Source organism: Gnatocerus cornutus, chromosome 9, assembly GCF_029298725.1.
Source record: "Gnatocerus cornutus isolate USDA-ARS CGAHR chromosome 9, icGnaCorn1.1, whole genome shotgun sequence".
In the NCBI taxonomy this organism is placed as follows: domain Eukaryota; kingdom Metazoa; phylum Arthropoda; class Insecta; order Coleoptera; family Tenebrionidae; genus Gnatocerus; species Gnatocerus cornutus.
This window is the reverse complement of record NC_142241.1, coordinates 11,737,684-11,761,477: the sequence shown is the minus strand read 5'-3', so window position 1 is coordinate 11,761,477 and position 23,794 is coordinate 11,737,684. Positions and strand designations below refer to the sequence as shown.

At 36.4% G+C, this 23,794-nt stretch overlaps 6 protein-coding genes across 8 annotated transcripts in view; 4 read left to right on the top strand and 2 right to left on the bottom strand.

The window, feature by feature from the left end:
• The first annotated feature begins 172 nt into the window (after nt 1–172).
• On the top strand, nt 173–2,230 carry LOC148168841 (equilibrative nucleoside transporter 3-like). The gene is made up of 11 exons (XM_088046254.1): nt 173–280; nt 324–573; nt 623–673; nt 717–1,154; nt 1,203–1,288; nt 1,335–1,531; nt 1,582–1,689; nt 1,758–1,778; nt 1,859–1,937; nt 1,995–2,105; nt 2,147–2,230. The coding sequence occupies exons 1-11, from the start codon at nt 173–175 to the stop codon at nt 2,228–2,230; spliced, it is 1,533 nt and encodes a 510-aa protein (XP_087902380.1).
• On the top strand, nt 2,231–4,066 carry LOC148168840 (equilibrative nucleoside transporter 2-like). The gene is made up of 8 exons (XM_088046863.1): nt 2,231–2,320; nt 2,370–2,503; nt 2,549–2,801; nt 2,846–2,896; nt 2,942–3,382; nt 3,429–3,514; nt 3,566–3,762; nt 3,809–4,066. Exons 1-8 carry the CDS (start codon nt 2,296–2,298, stop codon nt 3,918–3,920), a joined length of 1,299 nt encoding a protein of 432 aa, XP_087902989.1. The 5' UTR covers nt 2,231–2,295; the 3' UTR covers nt 3,921–4,066.
• Nucleotides 4,067–5,176: 1,110 nt separating this feature from the next.
• Nucleotides 5,177–6,809, top strand: LOC148168839 (equilibrative nucleoside transporter 3-like). Its single transcript, XM_088046253.1, has 8 exons — nt 5,177–5,189; nt 5,239–5,354; nt 5,402–5,654; nt 5,704–5,754; nt 5,805–6,245; nt 6,293–6,378; nt 6,429–6,625; nt 6,673–6,809. Exons 1-8 carry the CDS (start codon nt 5,177–5,179, stop codon nt 6,782–6,784), a joined length of 1,269 nt encoding a protein of 422 aa, XP_087902379.1. The 3' UTR covers nt 6,785–6,809.
• A 433-nt stretch (nt 6,810–7,242) lies between these two features.
• On the top strand, nt 7,243–9,073 carry LOC148168838 (equilibrative nucleoside transporter 3-like). The gene is made up of 8 exons (XM_088046864.1): nt 7,243–7,386; nt 7,432–7,565; nt 7,609–7,858; nt 7,904–7,954; nt 7,999–8,439; nt 8,485–8,570; nt 8,623–8,819; nt 8,869–9,073. Exons 1-8 carry the CDS (start codon nt 7,359–7,361, stop codon nt 8,978–8,980), a joined length of 1,299 nt encoding a protein of 432 aa, XP_087902990.1. The 5' UTR covers nt 7,243–7,358; the 3' UTR covers nt 8,981–9,073.
• A 19-nt stretch (nt 9,074–9,092) lies between these two features.
• Nucleotides 9,093–15,708, bottom strand: mys (position-specific antigen beta subunit myospheroid). 2 transcript variants are annotated; one of them, XM_088046861.1, is made up of 11 exons: nt 15,555–15,708; nt 14,554–14,701; nt 13,108–13,402; nt 12,825–13,053; nt 12,558–12,642; nt 11,483–11,650; nt 10,661–11,437; nt 10,318–10,614; nt 10,146–10,272; nt 9,565–9,851; nt 9,093–9,518 (listed from the first exon to the last, which is right to left on the bottom strand). In XM_088046861.1, exons 2-11 carry the CDS (start codon nt 14,698–14,700, stop codon nt 9,450–9,452), a joined length of 2,481 nt encoding a protein of 826 aa, XP_087902987.1. In that variant the 5' UTR covers nt 14,701; nt 15,555–15,708; the 3' UTR covers nt 9,093–9,449. The 2 variants fall into 2 exon arrangements, with proteins under 2 accessions (XP_087902987.1, XP_087902988.1); XM_088046862.1 differs by lacking the exon at nt 12,558–12,642 and adding an exon at nt 12,128–12,212.
• Nucleotides 15,709–16,649: 941 nt separating this feature from the next.
• Nucleotides 16,650–23,794, bottom strand: part of Elk (Eag-like K[+] channel) — a 36,795-nt gene continuing 29,650 nt past the window's right edge. For both annotated transcript variants that reach the window (XM_088046378.1, XM_088046379.1), the window contains exons 7-15: nt 23,180–23,337; nt 22,809–23,007; nt 20,965–21,147; nt 20,719–20,918; nt 19,708–19,957; nt 19,219–19,478; nt 18,909–19,069; nt 17,360–17,612; nt 16,650–17,303 (exon numbers count right to left, since the gene is read on the bottom strand). In XM_088046378.1, the coding sequence (XP_087902504.1) occupies nt 16,740–17,303; nt 17,360–17,612; nt 18,909–19,069; nt 19,219–19,478; nt 19,708–19,957; nt 20,719–20,918; nt 20,965–21,147; nt 22,809–23,007; nt 23,180–23,337 (2,228 nt within the window). In that variant the 3' untranslated portion in view covers nt 16,650–16,739. The remainder of the gene's footprint in view (nt 17,304–17,359; nt 17,613–18,908; nt 19,070–19,218; nt 19,479–19,707; nt 19,958–20,718; nt 20,919–20,964; nt 21,148–22,808; nt 23,008–23,179; nt 23,338–23,794) is intronic.

The following is a 23,794-nucleotide window of genomic DNA, read 5'->3' as shown; positions in this document are numbered from 1 at the left end:
ATTTCGACTGAACAATCAAAGTACTCAATAATCTCAAGCAGTTTTAAAATTGAAGAGTCATGAAGATGTAACAATGAATCACTTTTAATTCAGTTATCTGAAATTCTTAATTAGATAAATATTTTGGTATTTTATAATAGAGAGTAAATTTTCGCGTCAGTTGAAAGTAAACATGGAGGCCCAACCAGTTAAAGACAAATACTTTGTAACGTACATCTTGTTTTATGCTTTTGGTACCGTCAGTTTGATCACCTCCAAGTTCTTCAGTACAGCAACTGATGTAAGTTTGTATGTGCGAAATCGCAACTTATTTTGTTTTCTAGTACTGGATGTACAAATTTCGAGATCCTCAAAGTAACCTGAGCCTCGACAGTGAGAACAGGACCGGACTACAAGCAGAATTCGCCGCAGATTTTTCTATAGATACTCACGTTAGCAATGCCGTTTTCATTGTAATTAGTATAATTTTACTAAAGAAATCCACGATGAGGACCAAGATCATTGGAGGTCTTTCTGGCGCTGTGTTAATGTTTCTTCTAACTTGCGTTTTTGTAAGAATTGATACAGACACATGTAAGCTACGATTTTAATTAATTAAGTATCTTTGATGTGAGATTTTTAGGGCAGATGGGTTTTCTTGTGTTTACTCTGGTAATAGGATGCGTTCTGTCAGGTAAGATCCTGATTTTCATCCGTAAAACTAAAAGTTTCTTCAGGTTGCTGCAGCGTGGTAATGGTAACCGCTTTTCAAATGGCCCCAAAATTCCCCCCGACGTACTTAGAGGTAGTAATAGTCGGTCAAGCGTTTTGTGGAGTTTTAGCAGCCGTCGCCCAAGTCGTTGCTTTGAGTGTCGATGAAGACGCCGAAGATCAAGGAATTGTGTATTTTGGATTCGCTTTGGTTTTAGTAACCGTCACTCTGGTATTATTCCTCGCTTGTTTAAAAGAATGTCGCTTTTTTAAACATCACTTTTACAAAGAAATTGAAGAACAGAAGCGTCAAATTAGTATAGAAAAAATCATATCAATAGTCAAAAAAGTTAAGTATTATCTCCTGGCGATGTTCATATCAACTGGTACGACTGTTGTAATAGAGCCTGGGCTCACCTCTCTGGTGGTGTCTATGCATAAAAGCGATGGTAGTGACTGGAACAGTGAGTAGAAACAGTGTTAATGAAATTGTCGCAAAAATATATTTTCAGAATTGTATTTTGGTCCCGTGATCTCGTTTTTGGTTTATTGTATAGCAGATTTCACTGGACGACAACTTGGAGTGATCCTAAAAAAGGTTAACTGACTGAAAATTTTGTGAACTTCTTAACGTTACTTTTTAGCCTCGAAACGGATTAGTTATTTTATCCATAAGTTGCATTCGACTAGCTATGATACCCTTAATAATGCTTTGTAATGCCCAACCACGCGATAATCTGCCCGTAATCTTCAATGAAGATTACTATTATATAATTTTCATCATTGTGCTCGCCTTGTCTCATGGATTTTTACTGAATCTTTGTGCCCACTTCGTTGGCACGTATGTAAACGTGAAGATTGAAGAGTAGCGTTATTTTCTTTTATTTCTAGTGTCCCTACAGAGGAAGAAAGACCGCTGGCTACGTTCTTTGTACTGATTTTTATGATAGTTAGCATGGCCGCGTGTTCTTTTGTGGGAACTGCTTTGGTAAAAGTGCTGTAAAAGAAGATATTTTGAAATCGTAGTTCCGAGGGAAGAAAGTCAGTCAGTCAATGATTTGGTGAAGTGTTGATCTCAATTTAATAAAGTATCTATTATTATGACTTTTGTCTTTGTGTCTTCGTAATTGTGTTACATTTTAGTGGTTCCGCGGAAACTTATTTTCAGGCAAAAAAAATCTCTTATCAATACACTTCAAATCAAACCACTTAGCGTCTTGCAAATATTTTTATCATATCTTTTCATGGTACACTCAATTTTTTTAATTTACAATGAGAATAACTAAACTATAATGTAATATAAGCGAAAATCAACAGATCCAAGAAAGATTTTTGTACTTATAACTGATAAAAACGTTTTCTTAAATCAAACTTTGATATTGGATTTAATTCCCATATTGCCTGGCCCATTTCATGTAACAATAGCACAATTGCGTCAACACCATTACACTGAGAGCTTAAAATTCTTTCGGCAACATCTGACGCTAATGTTAATCTCAAAACTGATATCTTATCAGATATGACCAGATTCTACAAATGATTCATTTTAGCTGTCTACAATTAATAGTGCGTCCACAAAGTGTAAGCCACAAGCAAATATTTAAAATGACTCGCGAAGATGAAGAAAATGGTACTAAAATAAAAAAAATGTTACGCCCGATAATCCCATTGATTTCTAGAAACCACCGAACAGATGATAGTTTCTGAAGAAACCCCAAAAATCAAGGACAAGTTTTATCTAACGTACGTGTTGTTTTACACCCTGGGCACTGCCAGTTTGGTTCCTCAAAATTTTTTTACTACAGCCACCGATGTAAGTTTGAATTTGGTACGAAATGTAATACCAAAACATTTTTAGTTCTGGATGTACAAATTTCGGGACACTAGCGTTCTTTATAATGCTAGTGATAGCAAGAATCGTACAGGATTACAAGCTGAATTCGTTTCGAACTATTCCATCGTGTCGAATGTGGCAAATCTGATTTTTTTGGCGATTACTATAATTTTTTTGAGGAGATTTACCATGGTAAAACGGATAATTACCGCGCTCTGTGGGGCTATAGTTATGTTTGCTGTAACCTGTATCTTCGTGCTAGTTAATACAGACACCTGTAAGTTGACATTGATGAAATTCAACGATTAACACTAATTTTAGGGCAAAGTGGTTTCTTCGCTGTCTCCTTAGGAATAGGATTCCTCCTTACAGGTACTCCTTGGTAGTAACGACTTTCTGTTTCATTTTCTTCTTCAGGATGTTGCGCGGTGTTCATGGCAACCCTCTTTGAAATGATTGCGAAATTCCCCCCACAATATCTTGCTACGATGCTTTCGGGACACTCAATTTGTGGAATTTTCGCAGCTCTGGTTCAAATCTTTTCTTTAAGTATTGACGCAGGTTCCAAAACCACAGGTCTTATATATTTTGCAATTGGAATGTTCTTCGTCTTTTTTACGTTGACGTGGTTCCTGATTACGTTAAACCATTCCGAGTTCTTCCAGTATTATCTTAATAAAGAAGCTGAACAAGCTGTACAGACGGAATTTACGAAGGAGAAATTTTTTAGCGTTCTCAACAAGCTAAAATATTATTTAACTTCAATGATTATTGTCTTGGGATGCTCAATTATGATACACCCAGGAGTAACTTCTTTGGTTGTGTCAATGGGACAAGGAACTGGGGCGAAGTGGAATGGTAAGAAAAAAACGAGTGATTTGTTTAGTTTACGTTTTTTTTTCAGACGTGTTTTTCGTCCCTGTTGTTTGTTTCTTGATGTATTTCGTTTGTGACTACATTGGAAGAGAACTGGCTGCTTTTCTTAAGAAGGTACGATCTCTTCACTATAAAATAAGTAGAAGTGTTATATTGATGTTTTAGCCAAAAAATGGTCTGATAATCTTTATTGTAAGCTGTCTTCGAATCGCATTTGTCCCAATGTTGATGCTTTGTAACGCCCAACCACGTTCCCACTTACCGGTTGTTTTCGATAAAGATTACGCTTACATCATTTTTATGATAGTTTTCGCCTTGACTAATGGATATCTGGTTAATCTGTGTGTGATACAAGTTCCGATGTACGTTCATCTCGTTGTTTTAGTACGAAATAACATATTTTTTCAGGGCAACCGAACCAGAAGAAAAGAATCTTTCCATGATTCTTATTTTAGTGTTTATGCTCGTCAGTTTAGGCGCTTGTTCGTTTCTTAGTGCAGTTATGGCCAAAGCTTTATAGAGGAATTTGCAAGAAGAGTTCTGAAATGACAAATTTGGTCTACATGGTTTATTTGTATACAGTTTTTACCTCAATTTTCAAAGTGCAATAACTCATGTAATATTTATTTGTATTTAATTACGTAAATTATTTTTTGTACTGTTAAATTTCTTTTACTGTTCTTTACAATTTTATGATTTTCGACCTCTACTTTGCCTCTACATCCTCAAAAACCGTCTGGATATAAGAAAAATCGTCATTTAGCCTCAAATTTAGTTAATTTTTTGACTTCGTGCAAATTTCAGCCGATTTCTATAGAATTAACCGATAAATCTTGATAAAAACTTATTTCATGCTTTTAGACCTCTACTTTGCGAATTTGGCCTTAAAAACCGTCTGTATTTAGGAAAAATCGTCTAGCTTCAAATTTAGTTGATTTTTCCACGAAATTTGCGGATTTTTCCAAAATTAATCTTTGGATCTTAATAAAAACATATTATTTTATGCTTTTCGATCTCTACTTTATGAATACAGCTTCAAAAACCGTTTAGATATAAAAAAATAAAAAATCTAAAAAGTAACATAAAAGCGTAAACAAATGAATTTAAGAAATACAAAAATTAGAGACATTCCAGATAGACTAAAATAATTAAAAGAGTGAAATCTGGAACATTTTCGCAGAAATTTTTATCCTTGATTGACATTTTAGATGAATTATTATGAATAGAGATAAAACGACGCTGTAAACACTTAAAAATTGTAAGAAATTAAATAATAATTGAATTGATTAGATAACATCCCACCTGTTATAATCGCTCCTTTTTAGAATTGAGCAAATCCTTGTCAGTCATGAGGGATTGTGTATAAATTTATAAAAATCAAACAGTCCATCACAAGTAGATGACTCAACATAATTTTATAAGCTCTTCTTTTTCTTCATAAAAGTACACTGGATTTGTTCCATAATTATAAATAATAAATATAAATAGAAAAAAATCCTTTGAAACTGTTTTTATCTTTGATTCGAGATGGGGATAATCTATTCATACCTCACAAAATCGTCTTTTCTTTTTATAAGTAAAATTACAAAGTATATAAACTGTGCGACAAATTCTTTCCAACTTTGTCACTTCTTTTAATCTTTGTAAGATTACAAGAGATCGTACGATTATGAATAACTTCTGTTACTAATTCATGGCCATTTCTCCAGTTTATATTACATGCACGAACTTTAAGACACAGACAAATATTTAAAATGACTCGCGAACTTTAAGACAATGGTGATAACACGTGTTTTGACCCAAAACCACAGATTGTGTTATAAAAACACCAGAGACAGTGCACCACCAAACTCCAGCAATGTACAAAGACAATTTTTATCTAACCCATGTGTTGTTTTACGTTTTGGGCACTGCCAGTGTGGTCCCGCAACATTTTTTTACCACTGCCACTGATGTAAGTTCGAAAACAAACTGTGAAACACCAAACGTTTTTTTTTTTAGTATTGGATGTACAAATTTAGAGATCCCAATGTTCCGTTTAGTGACAATCAAAGCCAGAACAGAACAGGATTACAAGCTCAGTTTATTTCTAGTTTCTCAATTGTGTCTCACGTTACCAATTTGAGTTTTTTGGCACTCACGTTTGTTTTTTTGAGGAGGTTTTCGGTGGTGAAACGAACAATTGGAGGTCTCTGTGGGGTTTTAATCGCGTTTGTAATAACTTGTATCTTTGTAGAAGTTAACACAGATTTATGTAAGTTGACGAAGTCTTCACTTTCAGTCACTTAAATTTATGATTTCAGGGCAGAGTGGTTTCTTCGTTGTTTCGCTAACATTAGGAGCCTTTCTTACAGGTACTGTACCTACAACAAAAATTTAAATAATCTCAATGTTCCCTCTTTAGCATGTTCCGGAATCTTCATGGCCACAGTCCTCGAAATCATTTCAAGATTTCCTGAAAAATACATCGCGACGATGCTTTCCGGACACGCACTCTGTGGAATGTTCGCAGCTTTAGTACAAATTTTCTCTTTAAGTATCGGTGCAAGTTCCGCCACTACAGGTCTCATATATTTTTTGATTGGAATGTTCTTTATTCTGCTAACATTGATCTGGTTCCTAATGGCTCTAAAGTACTCAGAGTTCTTTAAGTACTACTTCAATAATAAAGTTGAAAAAACTATACAGACGAAACTCTCCAAAGAAAAAGTTTTGAGTGTGTTCCACAATCTGAAGTATTTTCTCGCGGCGATGATCCTTGCCATGGGTTGTACAACTATAATGCATCCAGGAGTACTATCGCTAGTGGTGTCAATGGACAAAGGAAGTGGTGCGCAATGGAATGGTACGAAACAGAATTGAGTACCTCTCAAACTACCTTTTTCTTTTCAGACGTGTTTTTTGTTCCTTTCGTTTCGTTCTTTCTCTATTTTTTCTGTGACTACATCGGAAGAGAAACTGCAGGGTTCTTGAAAACGGTACGTAACCATCGCGAAAAATGATAACATTGATAACATGGAAGTTTCAGCCCAAAAATGGTTTCGTCATTTTTATTATAAGCTTTCTTCGAGTTGCACTGGTTCCGATGTTGATGCTCTGTAATGCGCATCCCCGTTCCCATTTACCGGTGATTTTTGATAAGGATTACGCCTACATTATCTTTATCATTTGTTTTGCATTTAGTAATGGTTATCTGGTTAATCTTTGTGTCATAATAGTTCCAATGTACGTAAATGTCGTCATCGTTGCTCTAAATAACGTGATTTTTACAGAATTACGAAAGAAGAAGAAAGGAATCTTACAGTGATACTTATTGTGGTGTTCATGCTTGTTAGTTTGGGTGCTTGTTCGTTCTTGAGCGCTGTTATGGTCAAGGCATTATAGTGAGATTTTGGAACAATGTCGGAGTATTAATGGGCTTATTTGATATAGAGAGATTTAATTAAACTTCAAACACTGAATAATTTATCTATTTATTTGTATTTTATAAGGAAACAATAAAGTATAAATTATTTTTAATATCTGTCCATGTCCAGATCCTCTGGAGTCTTCAGAGTCTTTCGTAATAAAAATGAATTCTTAGAAATGTCCAAATAAATTTATTGTAGCTGCATTGACAGCTCATAAATCAAGCACATGGAAAAATTGTAATAAAGTACTTCTATGATATAATCTATGTCGGTATTTATCCTAAGTGGAATAAAATCTTCCGACACTCCTAGATAGTGAATAGTCACTACAAATTGAATTTTTATAAAATAAGTTAAACAAACTTCCTAAAACTAATAAATCTAAGAAATTGACTTGATCACTACTTTTCACTTACTATTAAGACCCGAGGATTAACTCAGTTTTCATATCTTATCAATCCTAAATTTACGACTAACTTCAGTTAGTCATCACTCATCTTTCACTAGTTACAGTTTCAGGTCATCCACAATTGCCAAAATTATTCAAAATGGCCCGTGAAGTTGAAGAAAATGAAGGTGCTCACAACCCAAAAAACTACCAAAATTTATTAATTTTTTCAGGAACCACCGAACAGATGATCATCCACGAAGACCCTCCAGTGTACAAAGACAGATTTTTTATAACATACGTGCTCTTTTACACTTTAGGTACCGCTAGTTTAATTCCTCAACATTTTTTTACAACGGCCACTGATGTAAGTTGGTTCAACACAAACACGAAAAAACGATTATTTTCAGTATTGGATGTACAAATTTCGAGATCCGATTCTATTAAACGCCAGTGATGCTCAGAAAAGAACAGGATTGCAAGCCGAATTTTTTTCCTACTTCGCTATTGTGGGCCACGTAACAAATTTGGTTTTTTTGGGAATCACAATTTTTTTTTTGAAGAGATTCTCGACACCAAAGCGAATCATTACCGCTCTCTGTGGTGCGTTACTCATGTTTGCTGTTACCTGCGTCTTTGTAATGGTTAACACAGACTCATGTGAGTAACAAAATTGTAATTCTGTTGTGACGATTGGCATTTTAGGGCAGCGCGGGTTCTTCTTTGTATCTCTATCAACAGGGCTCGTTCTGACCGGTGAGCTATTTTCGCGTTAATAAAAGACTTTATTTTGTTTTTAGGGTGTTTCGGTACCTTTGTGCCCGCTCTTTTCGAAATGGTAGCAAAATTCCCTCCGCAATATCTAGCTACGATGCTTTCGGGCCATTCAATTTGCGGAATTTTCGCATCTTTGTTGCAACTTTTCTCTTTGAGCATCGGCGCTAGTTCGACGACCACAGGGCTTATATATTTCTTAATTGGAATGTTCTTCGTCTTTTTTACATTGACCTGGCTCCTCATGTCTTTGAGGTATTCAGATTTTTTCAGGTACCACCTCGGTAAAACGATCGAACGGAATGGCAACACAAAATTTACAAAAGAGAGGTTTTTCACTGTTTTTAAAAAAATAAAATATTATTTAATATCGCTCGGTATAGTTTTGGGGTGTACCATCATGATGCACCCAGGAGTTGCCTCTCTGGCGGTTTCAATGGGCAAAGGAAGTGGCTCGAAATGGAACGGTATGGTAAAAAAACTAAGTTTTATCAAATCAAGTTTCTTTTTAGATGTGTTTTTTGTTCCTGTTACCACATTCTTATTATTCTTTGTTTGTGACTACATCGGAAGAGAACTTGCGGCTTATTTGAAAAGGGTAACGTGGAATTGATAATGATAATGAAACAACAATTATCTTCAAGTTGTAGCCAAGGAATGGTATCATCATTTTAATCGCGAGTTGTCTTCGGATTGGGTTCGCTCCACTGTTGATGTTTTGTAACATTCAACCGCGATCTCATTTGCCTGTGGTTTTCGACGAAGATTACGCATACATACTTCTTATCATATTTTTTGCCTTCACTAATGGATATCTGATTAACATCTGTGTGATATTAGTTCCAATGTACGTAACCATCGGACGCGTTTCCGGTAAAAATAATTGATTTTTTTAGGACGACGGAAGCCGATGAGAAGAAACTTTCAATGAATCTCATTTTATTATTCATGCTTGTCAGTATGTGCGCTTGCTCCTTCCTCAGTGCCGTCATTGTCAAGGCTTTATAAGAGCATTTTAAACTGTTTTTAGATTAATGTGAATGCGAATTGAGGTGCAAAATGAAGTTAAAGCGGAAAGTTTGAAATTGATTGGATGGGCAAACTGAGTAATAAGACGTAGAAAATTGTAGTCAAATATATTATACAAAATCAAAACGATCAGATCTATTAATTAACAGTCGTCATTAGGTCAATCTTACAACTACGAAACTACCGTTAATATACACAAATGCGCTATAAAATATTTTTAGTATATTAAAAACTAGAAGGCCCGTCTTTGAAGGCATATCGACGATAAGGCAAAATTTGTGAATCACAATCTAGTATTTTAAGTACGACTTAAAGTAAAAAATAATGCGTAGGTATAAATAGATGGCACGCCATTGATAAAATCTAATGAATTAGTAAAATGGCAGTAGGTGTGTGATTACAGGACATATTCGAAATATTTACAATTAAAAAAATAAATTAAGCAAATCTAACTCTTCCCTGCATACGTTGGATTTTTGAACGTCGACGTGGCTTGTTTGTAAATGGGATTTTCGCCCTGAAACAAAACAGTAGTGACTTTAATAAATAAAGTGTTTATTTACCGTATCCCATCTCGCCATCATCGCTTCTTTTTCGAATTTGGCAAACTCTCGTCTGTCGTGGACTGTTGTGAATAATTTCCATAAGAGTAAAACGGCCATTCCGAGTAGTACCACTGCGGCTATGACTCCCAAAACAATTCCCAGTAAGAAGACGGTTGCTGGACATTCTCGTTCTTCTTGTGCGCGAACTTGGAGTTTGTTTTCTTCGTCAAAGTAGTAGACGAAGCTAAATCGACAGTCGTCTTCGTCGTAGAAAGGACAGAGGACTTCGCCGTTCTTATCAACGACTGAAAAGTACAGTTTTTAGTCCGGTCAAAATAGACATAAAAATTGTGATCAAATGACAAAAACTCCGACAGAGCAGAATTAGTAAAATTATCTACAAAAATGGTGCCTACACCTTTTTCCTCCGAATTACCATTCCTAAGATTGACCGGACTATTTGTTAAACCAGCGAAACGATAAATTCCATTACGTGTGGGTTGTTGTTAACCTTGTGCATTCCGTTGTATAATAACAACTTTAACGCAAGCAAGGTGTTGTGATAACGATAACGCTAAAGCTGATAAAACCGAAATTACCTTCAACCACAGGTACTGATGTGGGCGTAAAAGGACACTTCGCACACTCTTCCTCCGTCAAATTCCCTGTCTTGTACTGTTGGCACTGAACACACAGCTTGTACTTGGAACAATCGTCCGAACAATTCTGCAATTTCCATGTTAGCTACATCAAAAAACGGTTTATAAGTACCTTAAAGCTGCAGTGCTCGCAGAAGCGACCGAAGTAGAACCCTTGATCCGTCTTATCGCATTTGCACTCGCCACACTCGCAAAGTCCGTTTCCTGAACACAACAAATTAGGATCTTCACTGTCGGGTTTAATACAAGAATTCGTGTCGTTTCTGCAGGCACAGTTGTCGCCCATCCAACCTTCGGCACACTCGCAAACGCCGCAAACACAAGTACCATGATCAGGACCGCTGCAAAGTTGTCCTTTGTGGCGTTCGCAAGAGAAGTTGTCGCATTGACATTGGTCGCCACTGATGGTCTATAAGAAAATTGGTAACTTGAGGTTTATAAATACAGAGACTCACTTCTTCCGCGTTGTTTCTTTGTTCGCATTCGCACTTTCCGCAAATGCAGTTGCCTCTTCCGCTGCATTCCAGGCCATTTTTCGGGTTTATGCAATTAGCAGTTGACACGTTAGCGGTTGTGCCGTCTTTATTGCATTCGCAAGAAGGACCGTAAGCTGGTTCCACACATTCGCAGATTCCACACATGTAGGTACCGTGGTTGTGGCATTTCGGGGAGCTGTACTCCAGACCTTCGTGTTCACAAGGACAATCACACAGCATCGTTAAATCAATAATCAAGCTCTCGTTAAGACCAATCGGGTAGATCTGGATCAACTGTTTGGTGTCTCTGGGATCAGCTGGACACTCCACGACTTCTAATTTCACTCGGAATTTTACTAAGCTGCCTACTTTAATGTTACCACACTTATTGGTTTCGATTTCTTCGCCATTGGGATCGAGACACTTTGAGAAGAATCGTACTTTAACAGCGCTGGAAGCGTTGTGGTTCATTTCGACCACTGAAGAAATCGCCTGGTACTGCTCGGTTATCAAATCGACAACATTTGAAGAGTCGCTGGACAATTGCCCACACGACGATCCTTCAATGTGTTGCTTTAGCTGCTCGTAAATACTAACTTTGTCCGCAGTCACGGCAAAAATCACATTGATTTTTTTTTCTTTAACGAAAGTGTTAATTTGGGAGATACTAGGATAATCCTGCGCCGTTGACATGGTGTAGTATCCTTTGGAGTCAAGATGACACTTGCCGTCGTTCGGTTTAACGATACCTCCCAACTAAAACTTCAAATGAGTTTTGTTTAAATTAAAATTACTTTTTACCTTTCCATCTCCGGCGTAGTGGAACGCAGCGTCGGTTGAAAAGACCAGAAGTCGTCTGGCTTTTGGCCTCCAACCGATTTCATCGCAAACCACCGCTTGCATTATGGCGTCAAAACCACCTTCTGGAGCATCGAGATTTCCAGACACGGATGCGCTCTTTACCATGTGCTAAAAAACGACGATTGACTGGAAATTCGTGTAGTTATTGGTACGTTAGTAGTTAGAGGATGTAGTGTGATTAGAACAACAATGAAGAGTTGAGATTATTGAGATTGTGTGAAAAAGACATTTTTGTCAAGGCTGAAATCTGCGTCTTGGGATTAGTGGACCTGGAGGAGTCTTTTGAAATGAGTCCCTTCAATTTTACTAACTAATTCAACCTTGGCTTCTTAAAAAAAGTGTGTTTAGCGCTGAGAGCGTGATGATTCTGAAGTTACAAGATGGAGAAAACTACAGTAAACGTCTGGATAGGACTCAAAGGTGGTGTTATCCGTTAATCGTTACTTTAATTAACAAACATTGTTTGCTGAAGAGTTATAGCATTTTAGATCATGCTTAAGAAATGTTACAGTTTAGTCGATGAGTAACTTCGTTGAATGCGATTAGAAACTCCCTTGAAAGCTTTTGGTTAGCCAAAACACTTACAGAAAACTGCCACGTGTCTTTTGACAGAGTCATCACGTTCTTGAAACCGTATGGGGCTTCGCATCCTGTACACGGACTACGCAGGCTATAACCATAAACTAATTCTAACATCTACATGCAGCATTCATTTAAAAACGTATGATTTATTCGAAAAGGAGTCGAATAAGTATACGTTTGAAATTGAGAAAGAAAAAACGATAGATTCTATACACGAAATTCCCTGGCCTTGCCTCCGCTACCCTACCATGCTCCTGCAGACCTGCAATTGTTTTACCGCCTACAAGATCACGAACATTGACATGCCTCTAGAGAAAGAGCAAAGAGAAAGATTCACAATGCCAACTTGTCAAAATCGTCACCAAAGGGGTTGGAAAGTGGAACGGAAATAGGATCAAAAGTTTAGTAAATAGTGCAAGTGTCTTAGACTTACAGAGAACATTTTCGTGTTAGTGCTCAGGGTCATGTGATTGCGGAATCCGTAGGGAGCCACACATTGTGTGCATGGATGGCGTAACCTGGCCAATAATAACTATTAAACGATAAAGTCAAAAAACCTGGACTGGAACTGAGACTAAATTAGTACGAGTCGTCTAGGAATTGAGCAAAAATTTATAGTTGTGACTAAAATTCTTGATCTACCTAGACTCTGATTAAATTGTCTTACAAAGTTCACTCAAGTACTTTTCCCCCAACTTACTTCTCTGGGATGGTACTGACGTACGGCATCACGACTTTATCAACGAAACTCCCGAAACCCAACGTAAACTTGGACGTCATATTCTTCATCGTCTGCGCCAAATGATCCCCCAGCGCTGACAACTTCTCTTTATCATCCTCCATAGACTTACTCAAGTCCATCAAATAGTACAAATCCACGGGATAATCCTCAGCTTGTGTATAAGACATTTGAATAGTGTAAGTTTGTTCTGCGAAACATCATGTAATAACTTCACCTAAATCATTAAAACAACCAAACCTACTTGCTCTTAACTTTAGTTTAATTCTTTGAGGTCTGACTTGAGTGATGCCACCACTGGCTCCCCAAGCACCTCCTCCGAATCCTCCGCCACCACCTCCACCCCCACCAAATCCAGATTCTTCAAAACCATGTCCAAACGAGCCACCAATTTCACCTTCCTGTCTTGAAGACAGAGCTTGGTCGGCAATGACGATCATTTCGTTGTCAGGGTTGTATATTTTCGAAGGGTCGCATTGGTCTAAGGGTGGAAGGGGGTAGCTTGGTTGGAAGCATCGCTTGGTTGTAGAGATGTTTACCTAAACATAGAAAAAAGATCGTAAAGATATTTTATTATGCATCCATATAAAAGGAGGTAAATATTGAAGGTCGGAGCAGTCAAATATGTTTAATTTACTGCGTTTCTTTTGCGAGGAGCTCTAAGAAATTGTTATTTCACTGATAAGTGTGTCGACTCTTCCTGTAGGTATGTGGTGCAGTCTTATCTACAAACTGTGTAAACAGTAGTAAACAGTTCCGACAATGATAACTGGTTTAAACATGCACTTCTAGCTACGGAATATTTGATCACTTCTAATAAAAGAGAGCATAGAAGTGATAAAATAAGCAAAACCACTTGTGACCTTGCTGAAATACCACGAATATTTACTAATTTTAATAAATTAACAGTATCAGAATATATTCGTAACGTACAAGTCGTATTTATTATTCAAAATTGCATACACCTCTGCAGATAAGTACCACATTAACAAGGTCAACGGACGTCATAATGTTTTTATATTGTTTGTAGTCAATCAGGCAAGGTAATAAAGCGAGACATCGGTTTTACAAAAAACTGTAAGTAGCCTGTGGATTAAAAAAAGTTGGTAGTCCTGTTGTCTTTGTGATAGTGGAAGGTTAAGCCCTAATGATGTTGACATGTTTACAAATGTCAAATTGATAGCGAACAGTGTTACCAACATGTAAAATAGTGCAAGGCCTACTAGGCACGATTTCTCAAGTCTTTCACCGGCTAATTACATAACTCATCACATAATTGCTTCGGTCTCTTTTTCCAGTATTTATTGTTGATGCTATAATTAGCTACTGCATGAGTGCCAGGTGTCTCGAGTTTTTATAAACTAATCCAATGCTTTTATTCATTTTTTTAGCAGAGAATTACCCGAATTTTTTAGGCATCTGGGTCTAAAACGACCATTTTTAACACTGGGGTCGATCCTTAAACACATTTAAAAAATGAAGTGCCCAAATGCATGTAAACAATATTAAAATTACGTTATAATTTTTTGGAATAAACACGTAAAATATTCCAATAAGAGAAACATAAACAATCCAATTCCATTTTAGTTATGACGACATTATGTGCAACACTTGTACTTTACAGAGGTGCTAATAGACGACATTAATACCCACTTTCCCAGAGACATAAGCTTGACTTAAGCCAACTTACAGTATCGTAACACCAAGCGCAGGTGGGAGTCGCTATACATTCATGGCAAGTTGATTTAGAAACACATGGATTTTGCGTAAATTGTTGTAAGATTTGGGAGTTAGCCCCTGCCACGATGGTCCACAAGCAAACGACAAATAACTTCATCCTGTAACAATAATTCCAATTAGTTAAATTTGTTTGACCCGAATAGATTTGTAGCAGTCGTTTCTTGTTTACGAAATTGCGCCACGATCCGGCACTTCCTGTTAATGGGGCCCAGATGGCCCTCTTATCTTGAGCCACAAGGGTGAGTGTACGGGATTCTGACCTGAAGTAACCGCATCGTGCCGCTTGAGTGACAAGTTTTTCGTATAAATCGATGAGATTCTACTAGCTACTATATCGATTCCATAATTGGCAATCGCAGGAGTTCTTCGAGATGAATGGTCGATTACTAATATAAAGTTAGTGCTGAGATTTATTAGTAATATGACACAGTTGTTGTTAAGATTTATTTTTGGAAACTGACTGAGTAGGTGGGGAGGCGTCGCGGCGACTTTCGCAGGTAGATTATGGGTACGACAAGTTATTTGAATAAATGAAAGTGATGGATTTAATTAGCGCAAGCGCCCACCACCCACATGTTTCAATTGGGGAGAAGTCTGCTTGATTGAATGCTCCAATTCACCCTATTTTTAACTAATCTGACACGGGAACGACTCTGGATGACTAATTATTCTAAAAATATCTTTTCGTAATTGGATTTCCTTCGAATCTTCGGATATTTATGCATAATTGCTAAATTGGTCAGCGTCAGCCTCTCAATAACAAGCAGTGCAGCTGTAGAGTTAATTTAATTAAATGTAAAGAAAACCGTAGATTGTGATATTTTTTCGCTAAAATTAAGGTCTATTTACATGAATCTTATTAATAGTTTAGTAGACAAAGTAGAAATGATCGATTTCGGTTATGTTATCTGAGCGCAAATATTTGGTGATTTTGGATGATAATTTTATTACCTGACTCGATTGTTGGATTAGATAAGTGATGACTATCTAATTTTCATAATTCCACCGATAAAAAACTTACAACACACAACTGCACACACCCTCCATACCAAACTAGCGGAGTTCCACACAAAAAAACTCAGGGAGCGACTTTATGACTCATTTGAATGTGCCGCCATCTTACAGGTCTGCACGGAACTGTGGTAAAACAGAGCGCTATCTCAGAAATATTTTTCTTTGAATCGTTTGAATTGTCGTTTCGCTCAAAGAGAAAATTAGAACTTATCCGCTTCTAATATCTTAAATCAAATGTTATACAAACGTTGTATGTAACCAGAAATTTGTTTGTAAGGTATTTTTTTTAAATAAACCGCCTTCAGTACTACCAACACAAACGTGTTGGAACGAGTACTTTCTAAACCATTTTGCGTCATGGCGTCTGCGTGAGTTTGGACGCACTTTTTGAAAAATGTAATAGTGAAAGAATTTAATTTATAAGTTAAATTGATTATGTTTATGTTTGTGCAGTTTTTAAAAGCCAAGACAAGAAGAAAAGTGTTGGTAAGTACTGAATTCGCAGGAAGGTTGTACAGTAAAACAAGGTGGTAAATAAAAAATTTATTTGACTTGCTCTTACGAAATAATAAGTGTAAATTACTCTTAAACCTACGAAAATATACAAATATATAATTCTTAACTTGTATCACGAGATATTATTTGCAAAAATGGAATGTTTTATAAACAATAAACTTATTTACAAAAATTTAGAACAACAAATGTTGCTATAGTTATAACATTGAAAACACGTAGCAAATAGAGTGATTGTTTTCGACAATTTTAGACACAATTTATCAGAAAGAGATTCATCACAATAGAGGCACTACCTGTAGATCACATGATATGCTTGCTTAACATTTTAAATTACTCTCACGCCTCGGAAAACCAAAGCTTTTTTTATTCAAAACGAAGAAACTATACAAACATTTAACAAAAACAAATAAACGCGTGCCTTGGTTCATAATTGACGTCTCTTTTGCAATTGCAATTAACTACTTGATCTAATTTTGAGACAGTTGCTGATGCAGCAGCTGGAGGAGAGTCTTGTTAAATGTTTGTAGTTAAGAGAATAAGAGGTACAATGCACGTATTTACATATCACCGTCTTCTGACACAATACTTGAGGATGGACTAGCCCGATTACAATTCGTGATTCGGCTTCTTAAACTTAAGTAACGAGTTTTGGGGGTTTATGGCTTCGAAAATTTGAAAGTTCCTTTGCTCTTGGGTTTGATCCCAGAGAAAAGGACTGTTCTCGTCTTTACCTTCGTCAGTCTCTTCGTCGTCAATGTCCACAGCAACGTCGCTGAGTTTTTTAAAACAATTCCTACTTTGAACACTTTTTTCATCTGGCGTACTGTGACTTTTCCGAAGACTTCCTCGACTTAAAATCTTATATGGATCCAACCCTAACATCTCTAACACTTCCTTAGGATTCTCCTTCACATATCTCCTTACTACCTCATCATCTTCAGTTTGTGTCCCAACTTCCACAAATGTTGGAAATGGCCTAAACGCCAATGGCGGTGACTGTTGTTCCTCCCAGTAAAACATTTCCGGAGGATGCGATGTGCTCCTCGCCAACAACGCATTCCCAGTAACACTCTGGTGCAAATTAGGATTAGAGTGGACAGAATAATGCATTGAACCTCCGCAGGAAGACGGTGTTGTCATTTCCTGCAGGGCCTGAATGGCGTTTCGGACCTGTAATAAAGATATCTTCAGACTTGCGGAAATGCAGTGTTGGTAAATATAGAAACCTCCATGCTCAACGTTGCTACGTCTTGATGGAGAGAACTAATTTGGGTGTCCAACCGATCTACACTGTTTCTGTTGTTTTCCACGTCGCTTTTCAATTCACAATTTATATCTTCTAAAGAACTGGTCTTGTGGTGCGGCGTAACTACACTTCTTTGCCGTTCCACGCGTTCACGCAACATGGCTAGGTGGTTAGTGGCGACGCCACCGAGACGGGGGCGGCTGCGGGAGGCGTTTTCGTGGAATTCTTGGAGTCTAGGGGGAATAAAATGGTATTAAAGATGATGTTGCGGAAATGAGCTGTCAGAAGTAAAGCAAGAATTGTGATTTGATGCGTGGTGGGAAGTTATATTTTCCGGGGCACAAAATATTGGTCTTTGCGCCAAAATTAAATGAAAAACAAGGGCCTGAAAAGATGATCGTATTGATAGCCGAATTAATTAATTGCTTGTAGTAGAGAAATATTGGGAATGACCGTTAAAAAAAACAAATTATTAAAGTTTTGAAACTATTGCTGAAGTTGAATGGCCTCATGATTCTGATTCTATAATCCATTTTGTTCTATCAGGTCAGGACTAAAAGTTGTAAAAAAAATACGAGTAGGTACACCACATTTATCTGTTTATTATTTTCTCAATTTCATTTTAATATATATTTTTTAATCTTTGTTATAAATGCATCATTAAAGAGATAATTACATAATCTTAAATTAATTGAATGAATTGTAAAGTTCTTGCTAAGATAATTGAGAAAAATTGATAAAATTAAACTAAACAATCTTAAGCTAATATGATCGCGACATCCGTTTTCCTAGGATTTTTATTAAACTTTGCACTACAAAAATATTGCCTAAATAAGGTCCAAAATTACAAATCGTACGTTTAAAAAATTGTAAAAATATCAAACTCTTCCATGGTCGCCGAGATTTACTGAAATATCGTTCACAAAAGTTTACACGCATATTTTAGACTTTTGATTCACCCAAGTGAACAAAATGAATTTTGTAAATAGGATGTGCTTTTACGATTTCTTGAAATAATATGGGTACGATTTTTAATAAAATTAATAAAATTATAAAAAACAAAATAAAACTTTTAATAGCACTTCAAATTTTACATTTAATTTTCTCAAAAACTGTACGATAAATCGGTTTATAATTTTATATTGTATTGTATTGCTATTAGGCATTTGAAGGGTATTTCTGTAAATAATTTAATTAAAACATGTTTTTTTTAATAGAATTAGTTGGTTTCTGAAAACATTCTGGAAAATCAGTTTTTCAGATTGTCAGACACCTTGCCAAATTCATGATTTCTGTAAGTAGTTCGTTGGATAACTTATTCAATCATATTTTTTCAATGAGATTCAACAAAAACTAAAAACTAAAACGAGAACTAAAAAGTTGAATAAGACATTTTTATCAACTTCTAGAGATAGTTTATTTGTCGAATTCGTTTGTGTATTTAAGAAGAACGCAGACGTTTTCATCCAATAAAACGAAAATTGTTTTTGGTCTTTGCCGGAAGCGTTTTGCTCCGTTTATTCCTTTACCTTAAATTATATTTCGCGTGTCTCGGACTGTTGGAAACCCCATGTAGGGGCGATTTATTCGGCGACAAGGGTGACGTCTCCCCTTCCTCGTGCAGATTCTCATCATCTTCGCTGATACTGGGAAGAGTCAAAGATGGCATCCCATTAGCATCCGATTCTTGCTGTAAGTAATCCAATTAGATAGACATCAAGTTTTCCGTCAGTTCATCCCTTCAATGTTTACGAAGAGAGTTTGCTAAAGTAAATATTGACGGAGGAGTGTACTTGAATATATTTGGTTTATAACGTGCTAAAGAACATTTATCCTCACCTCAGCTTCATATCCTTCCCGAACGTTGAATGTAAGATCGTGTTGAATGTCGTTAGCAAACTGTTTTTGGTATTCTGGATACAACCGTAAAACATCAACCAGTCCTTGAGTATGAATGCATTTGAGGTCACAATACGTGAGGGCACGTACATCGCTACTGGATTTTACGATGATGTCAGGAGATCGGTTTGGTTCAGGAGGACCATTAGCGGGGTATTGAAGGTGGAGATTTATGTCACTTCCTACCAGATCACCTTTGCCTGTTTCGAAAGTGTTGCTTTAGTAAATACTTGTTGAAGAGGGTTTAAAGGGACTGAGACGACAACTCTTGTGAAAGGTTTAAAGAGGCATGCTCTCACATTCCCGAGATCGGTTACCAGATTGCTTGCTAATTCGAAAATATGAATTTTTATGCCACGTACGCGAAGGGTAATAAAATCATGTCGCTCCTGAAATTTCATGAGTTGAAAAAAAAGTCACTGAACTTACCGAGGATGGCGACGACCATGTCGTTCTGCACCACCTCCATGGAGCCATTGCAGATGTAGTAAATGTAACTTAAAGCGTCCCCTTTGTGGATCAAGTACTCGCCCGGGGCACAAAAGTTATTTCTGATATGTAAAGAGAGGAGCTTCAGACATCCTTGAGAAGCCTCTTCGAAAATTGGTAATTGCAGAATCTCTCTGTGAAGATGCATGGAGACGTCGCCTCTTAATTCTTCGGGGAATTCTTTTAGAGTCTGTCGAAATTTCACAAGTTTAATGTTAAAACCGGAGACAGAATCGGAAAATGCATTTGGGAACTGTTCGGATCTAGTAAACCAAATTAATTGCGGCTAAACTTCTACAGCAATTTTATTGTCTTCAATGGAAAAAAACATCGCAATAATTAGTTTCTGACTTTTGAGTTTAAAACTCGCGTTTCTCGTACAATAGTTGCGACCATTGTAATCCTTTTTATCGGTTTTTCAGTTACAAAACTTTTAATTAAGAAGATTGAATCGCACCTAAAGTATGACTCTAAGCTTTCATTTGTGCCAAGTTCTTAGAAAGTTATTGATTTACGATTAAAAATATCTGCTTTGTCTGCAGTTTTTATTACTGCAGAAATGTGCCATTACTTCCATCCAAAGTAATTAAATTATCTTGTGTTATTCAGTGATCTCCAACTATCCGGAATTACGTTTTACATTTAAAACTAAATTCAACATGTCTTTGATATTATCAAGGGATAGTTTAGTTTGCAACGTCAAAAGACACGATTGAATTAGATTAATTATCAGTTTTTTGCAGAAATAACGAATTAGTTGCTCCTAATTGTGTCTGTTTACATTACAAATAATTCCGGTCGAAATCAGAACTCCCGTCAGGTATAAATAACAAGGTATCGCTCGTTCCGCTTAATTACTCCAAACTTCGCTCTAATAAATATTGATATAATTTCGCAAATCCAAACCTCAACAAAAATATTCAACAAGAATGCCCACTAAACTTTACCGACCTCATGTATATCGATGCCATGGTTAAGCGACCAGATTGTTTGGAAGTAGTCCTGCATCCGCTGCTTGAGTTCTTTGGGAATTTGGTGTAAAGTGAAAAAGTCCTTCAAATCTCTCCACTTAGTTTGATATAGAGATCGTCTTGAGTACATCCTTTGAATGATGGCAGTTACGTTTCCGAAGACGACAGCGTGCATTAGGGCTGGGCCACATTAAAAGAAATTCGGGAAAAGTCAGCAAAAACTTACCCCCAATCAGCATCACACATATACTGAAGATTTTCTCACTGGTGGTGTTAGCACTGACGTTCCCAAAACCGACGCTGGTTAAACTTGAACAGGTGAAATACAGCGCTGTGACGTAGGCGTCGGTTTTGGAGACGTTAAGGACGTCAGGGAGCTTTAAGCGATCGGCGAGCGTGTGAATCCACCCTAAAAGAAATATAATTGTTATCAATTATACTAAAAATCGTAAATGGTTGTATTTCTCAGGTTGTCCTTTTAGCAATTTATCCGTCAACCTTCACAGTTTAACTAAATTGGTAAGAATTTTGAGACGTCGGTAAATACTAGAAATTGTGGAGATTAGAACCGGGGAAGGCTTCCTCCATTCTAAATTAGATTTTCTCTCAAATTATACTCTGTATACGAATGCGAACGCTTTCGCAATTAGGTATTTTAAAAGCAAGATTGAATCACTCTGAATACGTCTTATACAGTACAAACAACGTTCATTTTCTCTTTCTCTGCCACCGAACAGACGTTTAAAACGTTGTGTTCTTTTATAAGACGTACTTTATTAAAAAAGTGTCAAAGTGTACTCATTTTAATAGGAAAATTTCGCATCACCAATATTACGAGGGGATTAATTTACATTTACTTAGATTGAATGTTTTGTGTTTACTGTTAACTTGTTTTGATGAGATAATCCCGAGGGATGACCCCAATCTGTCCTTGCCACATTGAGGAATATAATCCTTAATTCGATATTGGAATAATATTATGTAATAATAAGAAAAAATTGTTATGGAAATAAATTATTCAAACCTGGCGCATCCACCATTCTTCCAAATAAAAAAACTTATTCGATGCATCCAATGTTCATTGTATAACTTCAGGCGTTTATCAATAAATTTCAATTACAAATTATGAAGCAGCTTCGGGTCAATTAAGTGATAAGTGATTAGTAGATATCGATTTCAAATTCCCTACATTGTTTCTAGCTTAACCTCGAATTAAAGTGAAACTAGTTGATTGGTTTCATCGGTTTGCTTTTACGCGAAATAATCCGCTGAATCAGAATACTTTGAATTTCATTTGTCGAAAGGTAAGAATCTTAAAAAATCGTTTCGACTTTGAGCTTTGAGAATTTAAAAATGTTAATTATCTATAATTTCGGAAATATTGAGTTGACTTATATAATTCAAACAAAATGCCTGTAGGAGTTAAACAGAAAAGTTGAGATTTTCTCAGTCCCAAGATTTTTACTCGTGCCTGAAACTTTTATGAATTATTGGAGCGTTAAAATTGTACTGTTTTGTGAAGAATATTTTTGCCTGCACTCGGCGCATCTCCGTTTTTGCTCCAAAGTGGTCAAAATTATACTGCATTGCATTGCTGTCAATTTTTTTATTTTTTGTCTTTGGTACAAACATTGAGATTTTCTCAGCACTCTGTTATTACAAAGTTTTGTCAACCATAAGAATCGTGGCTAAAAGACAAAACTGGCTCGCTCATGTTCATTGAAATAAATAATTTAATTAACTTGGACCCAGGTGTTTTGAATGGAAACGGGAAGTTATTAAAGGCCAATTTTAATAAGCGTCTTATGTGTGCTAATATCGAATCTCTAATAAAGGAGAATGTAGGGACAGAATTCCCGGCTCAACCAAACCAATCACAACTTCTCCATTTTGAAAAGATTGTAAACAAACGCAAAAATTATTAGCTTTTTAGCCGTCGCCGAATTTTTAACGTAATTAGTTTTCTTTGGGCTTCAATAAGTGGAAAAGTTTTGATGAATCACAAAAAGCGGAAACAGAGAGAACAGCGAAAACTCATCGTGCTGTAAAGTCGTACATTACTTAACTCACCCAATTCGGTTTCCAATTCTTTCTCTGCTATCACATACCAGATACAAGCCAACCAATGGGCGACTAAAGTGAATGATAACATAAGCAAGGTTAATATCATGGCGCTGTATTGAGAATAACGGTCCATTTTCTGAAGAAGTCTCGCTAAGCGAAGCAACCGAGTTAATTTGATAAGATGTGGTTGAAATGGACTGGATTTCTGAAAAGAAGAATATTAAAGTTTGTAGGTCACTCGTTTTGTTCTCGGTCAATTCATTTAATTAAGTTACCCCAACACAAAAATAAAATGTTTAGAGCGACACTGTTGGGCAGTCGCGCTTTTCTCTTTATGAGGAATTTCTAAACGAGAGATTAAATTAAAACAAAATTACCTCTTCACCGTAGAGGGCATAAAGTAAATCAAATGGCAGTGCTGCAAGCATGTCGACGATGAACCAAGTCCTCAAGTAGTTGAGCGATATTGCTTTCCAGTTTGATACTACTTCTCCTTTTCTATTGACATAAGTTGTTCGAAAATTTAATAAAATATCTGGAAAAGAAACAAGTCATTTAATTTTTAGTTTAGAAGCCACGAGTCTTGTCAACTTTGAACTTTACTAATATTTGATGAACAGACGCGGAGACGAATAAAGAGGAAAATGAGATGTGGAGACCTTCAAGCGGAAAGATGATATATGTTGAAGGTGTCATTTGCTATATTTTCACTTTCTTGAAAATAAAATTGCGGACAGCTGGTCATGGACTTTTATCAATGTTAAAGGTCAAAGTTACCCCTATTTTTGGTTGCAATATTAATTTAGTTTTCAGCGTTTCCAAAGAAAACACATTTTCTAACTGAATTGTTTAGATGTGAACTATGAATTAATGGTAACTGATGTGATTTTATTGACATTATAACGTTACAAACGGTCTGTTATCTGTTGTTCTATATTTAGACTGGAAATCGATATATTCCAATACTATGTTATATTAAAAACTAATTTTGA

Excerpts from the sequence above, each read along its gene's own strand:
- LOC148168840 (XM_088046863.1), top strand. The coding sequence starts at position 2,296 with ATGACTCGCGAAGATGAAGAAAATG. Across the intron at positions 2,802-2,845 it reads GCTAGTTAATACAGACACCT|GGCAAAGTGGTTTCTTCGCT; the intron begins GTAAGTTGACAT and ends CACTAATTTTAG. Across the intron at positions 3,763-3,808 it reads TGTGTGATACAAGTTCCGAT|GGCAACCGAACCAGAAGAAA; the intron begins GTACGTTCATCT and ends ATATTTTTTCAG.
- LOC148168841 (XM_088046254.1), top strand. The coding sequence starts at position 173 with ATGGAGGCCCAACCAGTTAAAGACAAATACTTTGTAACGTACATCTTG. Across the intron at positions 574-622 it reads AAGAATTGATACAGACACAT|GGCAGATGGGTTTTCTTGTG; the intron begins GTAAGCTACGAT and ends TGAGATTTTTAG. Across the intron at positions 1,532-1,581 it reads TGTGCCCACTTCGTTGGCAC|TGTCCCTACAGAGGAAGAAA; the intron begins GTATGTAAACGT and ends TTTTATTTCTAG.
- LOC148168839 (XM_088046253.1), top strand. Across the intron at positions 5,755-5,804 it reads ATTAGGAGCCTTTCTTACAG|CATGTTCCGGAATCTTCATG; the intron begins GTACTGTACCTA and ends TTCCCTCTTTAG. Across the intron at positions 6,379-6,428 it reads CTGCAGGGTTCTTGAAAACG|CCCAAAAATGGTTTCGTCAT; the intron begins GTACGTAACCAT and ends TGGAAGTTTCAG.
- LOC148168838 (XM_088046864.1), top strand. The coding sequence starts at position 7,359 with ATGGCCCGTGAAGTTGAAGAAAATGAAG. Across the intron at positions 8,440-8,484 it reads AAGTGGCTCGAAATGGAACG|ATGTGTTTTTTGTTCCTGTT; the intron begins GTATGGTAAAAA and ends GTTTCTTTTTAG. Across the intron at positions 8,571-8,622 it reads TTGCGGCTTATTTGAAAAGG|CCAAGGAATGGTATCATCAT; the intron begins GTAACGTGGAAT and ends TTCAAGTTGTAG.
- mys (XM_088046861.1), bottom strand. The coding sequence starts at position 14,700 with ATGAAGTTATTTGTCGTTTGCTTGTGGACCATCGTGGCAGGGGCTAAC. Across the intron at positions 12,643-12,824 it reads GTCAGTACCATCCCAGAGAA|GTTACGCCATCCATGCACAC; the intron begins GTAAGTTGGGGG and ends ATTATTGGCCAG. Across the intron at positions 9,519-9,564 it reads TGATGGCGAGATGGGATACG|GGCGAAAATCCCATTTACAA; the intron begins GTAAATAAACAC and ends GTTTTGTTTCAG.